The sequence below is a fragment of the Arachis duranensis genome, chromosome 3, assembly GCF_000817695.3.
Source record: "Arachis duranensis cultivar V14167 chromosome 3, aradu.V14167.gnm2.J7QH, whole genome shotgun sequence".
In the NCBI taxonomy this organism is placed as follows: domain Eukaryota; kingdom Viridiplantae; phylum Streptophyta; class Magnoliopsida; order Fabales; family Fabaceae; genus Arachis; species Arachis duranensis.
The window spans coordinates 90,043,236-90,055,808 of NC_029774.3; the positions used below are offsets into that span (position 1 = coordinate 90,043,236).

Here is a 12,573-nt window from a genome sequence, read left to right on the forward strand (position 1 = left end):
GGATTGGGTCGGGTCGGGTGGGGTGGGGTGGGTTCATGGGTTCTGGGTCTGGGTTCATGGATAATGGGTTTAGCCCAAAAAAAAACCTTCAGCCCGCCCTGCCCCGCCAAAGCCCACGGTTTAAGCGGTTTGGGTTAGGCGGGCTTTTGTCTTACGGCGGTCCCAAATTTCCAGCCCAGCCCGCCTTTTTTGGCGGGTTACACGGGCCGGCCCGGCGGATTAAGGCCCGTTTGCCACCCCTACCCTAGACCCATTAAAAATAAAAAAGGGGGGAGCCGTAGCGACTACTGTGAGTACCATAAAATATATGGTCACTCCACTTGCGGAAAGATGCCACAGAATTTGTGAAAAAGTGCCAACCATGTCAGATGCATGCAAATTTCCACGTGGCTCCCCCAGAGGAGCTCATCAGTATCACTTCTCCATGGCCCTTTGCAAAATGGGGAATGGATTTGTTAGGTCCTTTTCCCCAAGCGCCAGGACAAGTCAAATACCTGATCGTGGGAATAGATTACTTCACAAAGTGGATAGAAGCAGAACCATTGGCCACCATCACTGCTCAAAGAAGTCGGAGGTTCCTCTACAAAAATATCATCACAAGATATGGGATACCTTATTCCATTACTACAGACAATGGAACCCAATTCACCGATTCTACCTTCAGAAGCCTAGTAGCCAGTATGAAAATAAAATACCAGTTCACCTCGGTGGAGCACCCGCAAGCCAATGGGCAAGCCGAGGCAGCCAACAAAGTCATACTGGCAGGGCTAAAGAAATGATTACAAAAGGCAAAAGGAGCCTGGGCTGAAGAGCTCCCACAAGTGCTATGGGCTTACAGGACAACGCCCCAATCCGCCACTGGAGAAACGCCCTTCCGACTAGTCTATGGCGTAGAAGCAATAATACTAATAGAAATCAATGAACAAAGCCCAAGGGTAATTCTCCATGACGAGATCGAGAACATACAGGGGCACAAAGAGGAGCTCGACTTGCTCCCCGAAGTCCGAGAAGAAGCCCAGATAAGAGAAGCAGCGTTGAAGCAAAGGATGACTACAAGGTACAACAAAAAAGTCATTCGAAGAACATTTGCCCCGAATGACTTGGTCTTGATCAGAAACGACATTGGAGTCAACAAGTCAGGGGAAGGAAAACTCGCTGCTAATTGGAAGGGACCATACAAAGTCAATGAGGTCTTAGGAAAAGGTTATTATAAAGTGACCGACCTGAACGGCACCGAGTTACCAAGGTCGTGGCATGCTTGTAATATGAAAAGGTACTACAGTTAAAAGCGAACTCTACTCCCTGATGTACTCTTTTCCCAACTTCTTGATTTTTTCCCAAAATCAAAGGGTTTTTTCTGGAGGAGGGTTTTTAACGAGGCGTCATAGTAGGGACTAAGGGAAATAGACTGTCAAAAACCCTTAGTAGCAATAAAGTATCTCCCTAATTAATAAAGATCTTTTTCATCTTACAAATATCTCTTAAATTCCTTTTTTTTGTTGTTTTCTCTTTCTTTCGATGAAACGCACCGACTTAAGCTCGACAAAACGTGAAAATCCCATGAACCGACCTAGATGGTCGTCAGGATAAAACGACGAGGTACAAGTCGGTGTAAAGAGGTTATAGAAGTTGATCATGAGGAACTCGGAAACATTCCGACTCATAAGTCGAAATGAAAACTCGAGTAAAACGAAAATGAATCACGAAAGTAGCCTAAGTCATGAAAACTCATTAAATCAAAATTGAGTACTAGGAATAACAAAAGAGATCGAAAAACCCAAGAAAAGCCTAAAAGTTGTCCTAAAAATCCTTGAAAACAAAAAGGTTTAAAAAGACAGACAAGCCAAGAGTTTTCAGAAAAGATTAAGGAAACTTCCGAAATCAGAAAAGCATGCACGCATAAAGGTAACTTAAACCCTTATCCAAAAAAGGGTATTATAAAGTGTTTTGTTTACGGCCTTAAAAGGCCAAAAAATTGTTTAAAACATCACCGTCAACACAAATAAAGAGTTTAAAAAAAAAAGGACCCACAGGCCGGGCCCCCAAATAGCCAACAAAAATTACTTTTTTAGAGGAGTAGACGGATCACCACCACCAGAGTCAGGAAGAGCGCCACCAGGACCGGGAAGAGAGGCATCCACAAGAGATGAAGAGGAGGTTGGAGGAACGATAGAAGAGCTCGGAGCGTCCTTAGGGCAAGGAGGGGACTCAATGATCCTCTGCCCCCGAGTCTTCAATTCTGACTCGGAAACGATCACGGGGGCAGGAGGATCCACAATGGCACCCTCAATGACAACTTTGTCAGGATCCAAAGGAGAAAGATCCAAGTCAAGAGCAATGACTCCAACTTGCTCCTTGAAAATCCTCCAAGCCTCCTCGGCGCCATCAGCAATAGAGTCCTCCAACTCAGCATATGCATTCCGAGAATTCAGCAAATCCTTCCTCATAGACACAAGATTTTGAAATAAACTCTGGTAACTCTCCTGTGCTGCTTTCCTCAAACCCGCTTCCATGTTGCATTGGGCCTGCAACTTACTCTCCTTCTCCCGAAGGCTATCTCTCTCCTCCCTCAGCTTAGCGACCTCCTCCTTCAACTCCCTCTCATGCTCTTGATAAGTAAGAAGCCTTCCCTCCAGCTCCTCAACCTTCGAGGTTAACCCCAAAGAGCTGAGAGGAGTCTTCTCAAAAATATCCAAGAGTTTGCCACAAACACCCGCTGCCCTGAAACTCTCCTCAGCCAGAGTGGTAAGGTGGTTCCGAACAGAGACATCATCCATACTTATATGAGGATAGATGTTCTTTCGGACGAATGCAAGAGCATCCGCCTTAACCCCACCGTCAAAAGAAGAGCCAGACTCTAAAATCTTGCGCTTCTTCTTCTCCGGCTCAGGAAGAAGTCGGGCGGAGGGGAGCGGCCGAGACAAAGCTGAAGAAGAAATCACAATGGGCTGGGAAGGAGTCCCCGTGTTCTGGGGAGGAGGAGGATGAGGAGAAATGATCGCCCTGGTGCCACCAGTCCTAGCCCGAGACCTCGCCTTAGCCTCCTGGACTCTTTGGTAAGACTCCTGAGCATTCTTCCTTGCCATATATGTAAAAGAAACAATTAGCAAAAACAACAAGTCGTCAAACCTCAAAGTCGGCAGATACAAGTCGGAAATAAGAAATATATATATAAGCTACCTAGTTGCGACCGAACAAAAGTCGGCGATCCCTGGAGAAATTTTCTAGTATCCAAGTATGGGGCCCTCCCCCACACTTCTCGGAGAAATCCCACAATGGCCGCCTCCACCTCGTCTAGGTCGTCCAGACCGTATTTCTCACAGGGGGAGGCCTCCAACGAATACAGGGGAAAACGAGGAGAAGAATTCTCATCCAAGAAAAAGGGGTGGTGACCCTCTACAACTTGAACTTTGAAAAAATAATTTTTGAAGTCATGGAAGGATTCGTCAAAAAGGATGAAAATTCTCCGACCTTGTATGGCTCGGAAAGACACCCATTGCTGCTTGTTATTTAGCCCACTGAAGGGCTTAGTCATGTGGAAAAGATAGAAGAAAATCCTCAAAGAGGTTGAAAAGTCCAAAACGTGACTAATAAATTGGTAAATTTTCAGAAAACCCCAAGAATTGGGGTGAAGTTGGGTAGGGGCAACTCGACAGTGGCGTAAAACAGCCATTTCAAATTCAGAAAACGGAAGAAAAACACCCAAACGGGTAATCATGCTCTCATACATATAGAAAAAATGAGGGACCTCCTCGGAACCCCTCCCAAAACAAACCCGGTCTTCCAGACCCGAGGCCACCAACTCATACTTGGGCTCATCCTCCTCAAAAGTACAAATGCGGTGATGAGTGCAAAGATGGGTGATGAACTCGGCATCAACCAAGGGTTCCTCCCCCAGGACCGTAACATCAACCTATTGAGCAAGAACTTCTACAGAAGACATTTTTTCTAAAATATGATGAAAACCTACAAAGAAAAAAGAAAAAGAATAAAAAACGAGAGCCCCTAAGGGGATACGAAACCTAACAGAAGCCTACAACGTCACTTCTCCCTTTCCAAAGAAAATAAAAAGCATGCAAGCAAAAGCGATTAACAAAGGGAGAGAAAAAAGAACCAACCTTTGCCGAAGAAAGATAGGAGAAGATGAAAGCCTTCAACGAAAGAAGTCCCACAAACTGATATGAAAATGCTTCACGAATGGATGAAAGGAAAAATTTGAAAAATTGAAGAAACGAAACAATGAAAGAGAGAGAAAGTATTTATAAGCACGATAGGGGCATAATGGGATTAGACGTAACTGTCAGAACCAAAAGGCTACGAAAAGTCACGTCGGTTTCAGACCATCACGTCGGTCCTCCTACAAGTCGCCTACGACCCCGAGTAGAATACTCGAACCCAAATTTTGAAAAGAAAATTGGGCTCGAGTAGGGGCACTGTTAATACCCTGGCCCAATAATGAAGGCCCAGGATCAAGCAAAAGGTCTAATCCAAAGGGTTGGGCCTCACCCAGTACCAATCTTCGTCTTATGAAGTCGGTACTCACCACGACTTGCTCTAAAGAAGTCGGGTACGAGGGTTAGCTGACAGATAAATACTCATTCAAATGAATAACAGTCCCAAGAATCTCTCTAACTACTTCACAGAGCCATATTTTAACCTCCCTAAGATAAAGGGACGGTTAACACCCTAAAAGGGTGGCACTACTCCAACGGTGGTTATTGGTTCACCACTATAAATACGCTGACACCCCTCAGGTATCTCTAAGTCCCAATACATTCTAAACCTGCTAACACCCTTGCTGACTTAGGCATCGGAGTGTCTTTGCAGGTACCACCCCCCATTCCTTCACGAGCACAAGTCGGACGGAGACCCCCGAGTTGCAGACCCACTTGAAAGCCTCCTCCTTCATACGTTTGGGCCAACCAACGCCATCCAGCCCATCAATCTCCGGTTACCCATCGTAACAAATATAAAGGTCACATCTCATCTCATCTCACGAAATCATCATTTTGGAGAAGTAATTGCGTCTATGGCCAGCATTTAAAAAATCAAAAGCTTAGCTCGCTTCTTTGCAATCCAAGAGTGACAGATGAGTTGTTGCATTATTCCATTCCATGCACATCTAGATACATGAACACAATTCTGGTGACTAAGAAAATTATGGTTAAGGCCGACTAAATATTGACTCTCAAATCTAAAAATAACATTCATAAATAAAGCTGTAATTAATTTTAACTATATTTTTTAAACACTGCTCATAATAAATTCCATTTTGGTAACTTTCAGTTTTTACCATACAGGCACAAATAAAATATTATAAAAAATATTAATATATGTATAAATTTATCAAGTTATTTATTTAGACGATGTCTTTTATTAATTTGTAGTTAATTTTTATTTCTTTAAAAAATAAAAAACTCCTAAATAGTTGTGTTTTGCTCAAATGCAAGTTGGCATCGCTTATTAGTAAATAGTGTAGAAATTTTTTGATATCGAATGAGGCAATAGTCTGGTGTGACAGGAGGATACAAGATAATGAATAAAACACAAAAAATTTAAATGCACGTATATATACTTATTGTGATGTAAGATAGAATTCAATGTTTCTGTGGTGGGACATGGTCATTGTTTTAGATCTGATCGGTAAAATTATTGCTAGAATTTGTTACTTACTATCGGTGTTGGTAATTAGATTGGAAGCTATATATTACCAAATGCAACAATATCATTAATCTTTCTTGTTTTGTTCGTATTTTTTTGTTGATGTCGATTTAAACCTACCTGAAAGTTGCTTTTTGAATAACTGCACTTGGTGTTTGTAACGGAGATGGGCCATGTAGATTTAAGACAATAAAAATGAATAAGATGATATTTTTTCTATTTTTTATTTTTTTAACCAAAAACAGAAAGATTCGAATTCGTAATTTTTTAGATGAGTACAAAAAGATTATGCCATTTAAGTTATAATTCATTGTTATATTAGTCTTCAAAAATGATAATATTCTATTTTTTAATTTACTTTCTGAAATTGGTCTTGTAATTTAAATTTTCAAATGTTTTGGGTTAGTTATTTGTGAATTAAGTATCACCCTAAAATCCTTTTTAAAAAAAAGTATCACTCCTGACATTAATAAATAATAAATATTAAGTAGCATTTAAAATTTTAAATATTCAAAAAGAAAATATATATTTATTATGGTAAACGATTTTATTTACACTTTTTAAAATTTACACCATCTTAATAAGAGTTTAATTTTGATACACTAATAGTATAAAATATTTTATAAAATTATATAATCACATTTTTTTTAGATAACCATTTACACTATTAATAAAAATAGTAGTTACTGTTAATAATGTGGTGTTACGAATTAAATATACATATAAAATTACTTGATACTAAAAATACATCAAAATTAAATTCACTTAATAATGGTCAAATATTAAGATCAATTAACTCCAAACTAATGAACAAGTGATCTAATATAATTGGATGGCAGAGCATAACCATATATAGCCATGAATACTGAAGTCACCTTAGACGGCACCATAGATATAAATATATTAAGGAGCATCTATCAAAGCCTAGTTTGGATGGGGTGTTCTTTCAGCAAACAACGGCAGAGGCTTATTGGGCATCATAAACAGGAAGAAGACCCAGCAGCAGTTCTTGCTGTCCAAACCTGCTGTATGTGTGAGCCTGCCTTGTGTGTGTGTATATTTATAATTTATATATCATCGTTACATATTAACATCTATTATTAGTCTAACATGGTTAGTTATTGCAGTTGATATTTGTGATATTGAAGCACTGTATGAGCTGTTCAAGAAATTAAGTAGCTCCATAGTTGATGACGGCCTCATCAGCAAAGTAATAATTAAGCTACCTATAGAGTAGTACTATATATACTACTCATGCACGTTGACCATATATATATGTATATGGACTACCTAATAATTCTTGAATTTGTGGGATGCAGGAGGAATTTCAACTTGGCTTATTTGGTAACAGCAAGAAACGAAACCTTTTTGCCGATAGGGTACGGTTATTAGCTTTAATTAACTTGCTCCTTTCCTATATAGAAGGATGTAGAAATAACAATATATGTGGATGCAGATATTTGATTTATTTGATTCGGGAAAGGATGGGGTGATAGAGTTTGGAGAGTTTGTTAGAGGACTCAGCGTGTTCCATCCTGCAGCGCCCCAACCACAAAAAGCAGCTTGTATGTAATGATATCAATAACATCATCAATTAATCTATTCTTCATCTCCATATATCTCTCTAATTTCTCTATCTAAGATTCATGAATATACACGTGGCATGCAGTTGCATTTCGGCTCCACGATATACGGCAAAGTGGCTTTATTGAACGCGACGAGGTAGGGAATAATAAGGTGCTGTTTTGTGAAAATATCTTCATTGAGAAGATGATATTGCGAACGGTATAAGTAACCACCGAATAATAAACAAGCTCATTCACATCTGTATACATGTATCTTGGTTATTACTTATTACTGATTATCATGAATGTGGAAGGTAAGAGAGATGATTGTGGCACTACTAAGCGAGTCCCAATTGGTGTTTTCTGATGACATAATTCAGCTCATAATCGATAAGGTATGTACTGTACTGCCCTTTCGTTTTCCTTTTTCCCCCTCTAACTTCAGATTTATTACTAGATCGCCTAATTGTCATATTAAACCTTTCACACAGCTCCTGTATATATATGTTATAAAACATAGCATGCAAATATATATGTGTATAGGCTTTTCAAGAAGCAGATCTCAAAGGAGATGGTAAAATTGATCCAGACGAGTGGCAACAATTTGTGGCTCGAAATCCATCTTTATTGAGGAATATGACAATTCCACATTTGAAGTATATATTTAATTAGTTTTCCCACGGCGCCACTTTACTTTCTGACTCTCGTTTTATTATGACATTTTTTTAAATTAGAACTAATTAACTGTCATTGTGTAATTTGCAGGGACCTTAATAAGGAGTTTCGTAATTTTGAATTAAGTCCAGACTTTATTGAAGATGATATAAGAAACCTCTGAGAATCTTTTGACTACAGACTACGTACCTCAGAACAAGGAAGAATATTTTTTGCAGTCTCAGCAATATAATGAGAGAGATAAGTGTCCAGTAACGTTATTAACACAGAAGTCAATGAAGAGGAGACCATTCTTAGAAGCTGTAGAAAAGTAGCATGAGACTATTTCAGAACTAAATGTGACATAATAGAAGTCTTAGATTAATCAAAAGCACTAGTGGGTAAAGGTGGGAACTCCCGTTACAATAGAAACAAAACTTGTACTAAAGAGAAACAACTTGTGAGGTTCACCATCAACCTAAACTTCTTTTTTATTCATTGAATAAAAGTTTTACCTGCCTTAGATTTAAAAAAAAAAGACTACAAAAAACTTTAGAATAGTAACCGATTTTAATGACCGAAAAAATTGGTTGCTAATAGCGATTAATTTAGTGACGGATATGGAATTTGAAGGAACAGAAAAATATTGGTCGCTAAATTACAATTAACGACCAATTTTAATGACCAAAGAAATTGGTCATTAATAGTGACCAATTTAGCAATCAATAATTTTTATATGAGAAACATAAAGTTGATCGTTAAAATCGATCGTTATTTTTTAATTTAGCATCGAATTAGCAACCAAAATGAGAAGATAATACTTAAAATTATTGGTCACAAAATTGATCGCTATTTTTTAATTTAGCAATCAATTTTGCAACTAATAAATAAGCTGAAAAAGATTAGTCTTAGTTGCTAAGCTGGTGGTCGCTAAATCAATTGTTAATAATTAAGATAGCGATCCATCGGCCACCATATAATAATATTATAACTAATAAGTCGCTAAATCGGGTTGCTCTAATTTAAAATATTTACTCAATTACTTTACCCTCACTAACCCTAGCTCACTCTCACCAGTCACCATTCTCACCTTCTCAAACAGTTACCGAGTTGCATTTCTCCCCCTCAAACAGTCTTCGTCTTCTCCATTCTCGATGCTGTCACCATCGTCTTCTGGACTCCCAGCCATCATCGTCGTCTTCTCCAGCCTTGGCGTCGTCGCCGTTGTATTCTGAACTCAACATCTCGCGGTGCTTTCTCTCGCTTCTACAGCGACAAAGGTAGGATTCTCAGCAAAGAGGAGCAGGCCAAAAGAGAGCATCTATATCAAGGTATCTCTCCCCTTCCCTTTCCCTTTTCCTTTCTCCTTCTCCTTCTTCGAAGCCCGATTCCGATGATTTTTTTTTTGTGCAGAAACGGGAGAGAGAGAGGTCGGAGAAACAAAAGCAGCAAGCTGAGAAGAAAAAAGCAGAGATGGACAAAAACGCTTCTGACAAGGTATTTGATTTTTATTCTTGTCATCAATGTTTTATGGTTTCGATTTCGCTACTCTAATGTCTAAACATCAACCATATATTTTTACGATTAGATAAATTTCTTCTCACTGAATTCAAAATTTAGGGTTTAAATCTATTAATTAAGACATTGGCCTCTGAAAAACGTTTTAGATCTTAGAATTAAATCAAGCATTGTATGGTTTGCATTCTAATTTGTGAATCTTCGGTCAAAAAGTTTAATGACTGTTGGTATATTTAAACTAAGCTTATCAATAAACTATAAGCCAAATTACAGTTACTATAGATTTGTTCAATTTGTTCAAAAACCTCCATTTGTTCAATTTGTTCAAGCAGGTACTCTATTCCCTAATCCAAATTCTGATCCATTCTGTTAGGACCTTTTCACCATATCTATTTTGGAATCTTCTCCAACACAAATATGCTAATTAGATTTTCTCACTAGAAGAACACACGAGCCTGCGAAAATGACTTACGGTAGTTTTTCTGGTTCTTTTTTCTTCTGCAAAAAAATCTTGAATATACTGAGTTATTATGAAATTTAAATTTGTAATATATCTCTTTGTTATTTAGCTCCATATTTATATAGAAGTTAGTTTAATTAGTGGCAAGAATAGAAGATTGAGATCTCTTTCTAGCTTTCTGCACATAGTAAAATCTTGAAGCTTCTTCTCTGTTCTTTCTATTCTCTCTTCACACATTAGTTCTGTTTTAATTTAGTAATTTATATATTTGGTATTTAGTAATTTTGTGTCTTGCATGTCATTTTTTAATAACAGAGATTACTAGCTGTAATAGATGAGCTTGAAGCATTGTGACCTGAATTTAAACTCCTTGGGAACAAATTAAACCATTGGAGGTAAATCCTACCTGTAATAACTGTAATATTATTCTACTCTCTTGCTCCTTGGGGCTATTGCTTCTTTGCTATGCTCTTTCTTGTTTGTGGTTTTGTTAGGAGAAACCTTGAAGGCATGCTTACAATTTCATGGTCCTAGTGTAACTTTTTATCAGGACTCTTCTGGTTTTAATTCTATTCTTTTTGAAAGCTTTAATTTGAGAATCTTAGATGCTTCTTTGCTTCATCAGGGGTTTAGTACCCTTCTGAAAAAATCAACTATGGTATAATTATTGTTAGTGTATATATTAGTATGTGGCTTCATAATTTGTCCCTTGTTAGATCTTGTTATTTTGTTATCATGATAGTTATATTGAGAGAATTAAGACATCTCTAGATAAATAAATAGAAAGAAAAAGAAAAGATATTACTATTTATAACTTTCATTATATCAATATAGTTCAGACATTGTAAATTTTGCATCTTTTGCAATTTCATGAGAAGGGAATCCAAAGGAATACTTTTTTAGCAATCTCTCTTTTCTTTTCTTATATCTGTCTCTAATCATAATTCATCTTTGTGTTTGTGAAGTCTTCCCTCATAGTATTATACACCAACGTATAAATTTGAAGTTAAGCAAATCATCACCGTGCTGCAAGAATATATATGTTTAAAAGTATTCTAATTTTGACTAATTTGTTAGAATGTGAACTTCTGAATTTGTCTTTAAATTTGTTAGATGCGTAGATGACTCTAAATTTGCTGTTGAATTTATTTGTAAATAGGTGGTTTTAAACTTCTGGTTTTGCAATTTGTTATGCAATTTCTCATATGAACATTACGATTTGGTTAAGTAATTTGCTTTTTCTTTCGTTTCTGCTAGGTTTCTTATTTGAGTATAGTTCTCAATTGTGTTGTGTATTGATTTTAGAAACTAGGTGTTGGAACTAAAAATTGTGATGGATTGAATGATCACTAGCTATAACATTTGAAGAAGTAGCTTTCTATTTAAATTTATTTGGCAGTTATTTTAATGAAAATGCAACTATTTTTATGTTCTTAATATATATACATTTTTTATACAAGATATTTGTCATTAAGAATCAAGAGATACAGATTTCTAGATCTCTCCTGTTTGTGCAGAATTTTTAGTCTTTCAATATTATTAACTAAGTTTTGGTCATTACTACATTTGATCCTAATAATTGCTCATATCTTTGTCATTTGGAAAACATATATGTGAATTAAATAGTGTAAGATCTTGTCCAATAAGAAAGGATTTGAGATGCAATTATAGGATGTAGAAAAGAAACTGGAAGATTAGTTGCAGGAGTTTAAAATAATACGAAGTCGTCATTTGTCAATAAATGATCAATCAACATTTATACAGTAAAATAATAAACTTTTGTGCTAATGAACAATTAATATCTTTGTTCACGGCTTCATATTCAAATTGAAGAGCTCAAGAGAAAGCTGAAAGAGCAGGAGTAGAACTCAGAGAACTTGCTTTAACAAAAGGTACTGAATTATTTTTTCTCAATTTAGCACTTCCTTTTAATCTATCACATGTTTTATTTTATAATTTAATAGATTCACGCTAGAAAAGGCATGTGGATACAGGCGTCCAATGAATAATGAAGATAGTACATAGTTCATTAACTTATTTTTTCATGCCCTTTAATTTTTAATGTTGTTTCAGGTCACTTATTAGTCGATTAGAAGAAGTAAATCCTAGGAAGTTGAAACATGAAAAAAATCTAGCTTTCTAGATTAATGTACACAATGCTTTGGTGATGCATGTAATATTAATAATTATCCTCAAAAGATAAAACCCTTGTTTTCTTGTAATACTCTTCACACATTTGTCCTCTTTGATTTGCTAGTTTATAATGTGCTCATTGGAGCCATTGGCCATAAAGCTATCAATGTACATTTGGATTTTAGATCATAAATTTGATATATTTATGAAGTTTGTCTCTTTAAATTTCTATATTTTGATATAGATATTGTGAATATTTTTTTGTATTTATTTGAAAAATTGATCTATATTTTTTTATATTTTGTTGAAATATAATTATTTATGAAAATTAAGTTTTAATAGTGGTATATGTGAATTGTACTTAGATTGAATTGTACTTAGACTATCCTCCGACGTGCATCTCCAAGAGTCTATGCATAGCTTTATCTCAAATAATCAATATTGCTCAATGGGGGTAACATTCCCGAGAATTTATATAGTGCCCGGTCACACTTATGTCATAGAGTCAACAGAGTATCGAGTTCTCAACCTGGTACACATGGTGGCGAGTCACGATACTTAATCCAGGGAATCTCGTATTTA

At 36.7% G+C, this 12,573-nt stretch overlaps 1 protein-coding gene and 1 long non-coding RNA gene across 9 annotated transcripts; both read left to right on the forward strand.

Moving 5' to 3' along the window:
• The first annotated feature begins 6,531 nt into the window (after positions 1-6,531).
• On the forward strand, positions 6,532-8,491 carry LOC107479344 (calcineurin B-like protein 7). Of its 3 annotated transcripts, none has more exons than XM_021138441.2 (8): positions 6,532-6,688; positions 6,789-6,871; positions 6,981-7,040; positions 7,118-7,226; positions 7,331-7,446; positions 7,541-7,621; positions 7,770-7,882; positions 7,992-8,491. In XM_021138441.2, the coding sequence occupies exons 1-8, from the start codon at positions 6,595-6,597 to the stop codon at positions 8,062-8,064; spliced, it is 729 nt and encodes a 242-aa protein (XP_020994100.2). In that variant the 5' UTR covers positions 6,532-6,594; the 3' UTR covers positions 8,065-8,491. The 3 variants fall into 3 exon arrangements, with proteins under 3 accessions (XP_020994100.2, XP_015954974.3, XP_020994101.2); XM_016099488.3 differs by having other exon boundaries at positions 7,331-7,383; XM_021138442.2 differs by lacking the exon at positions 7,770-7,882.
• A 301-nt stretch (positions 8,492-8,792) lies between these two features.
• LOC107479343 (uncharacterized) lies at positions 8,793-12,080 on the forward strand. 6 transcript variants are annotated; one of them, XR_008006816.1, is made up of 6 exons: positions 8,844-9,211; positions 9,294-9,377; positions 9,772-9,871; positions 10,174-10,253; positions 11,692-11,750; positions 11,932-12,080. It is a non-coding gene; the product is annotated as an uncharacterized LOC107479343 (long non-coding RNA). The 6 variants fall into 6 exon arrangements; XR_002372344.2 differs by having other exon boundaries at positions 8,793-9,211; positions 10,174-11,750; XR_001590123.3 differs by lacking the exon at positions 9,772-9,871 and having other exon boundaries at positions 8,857-9,211.
• The last annotated feature ends 493 nt before the right edge of the window (positions 12,081-12,573 follow it).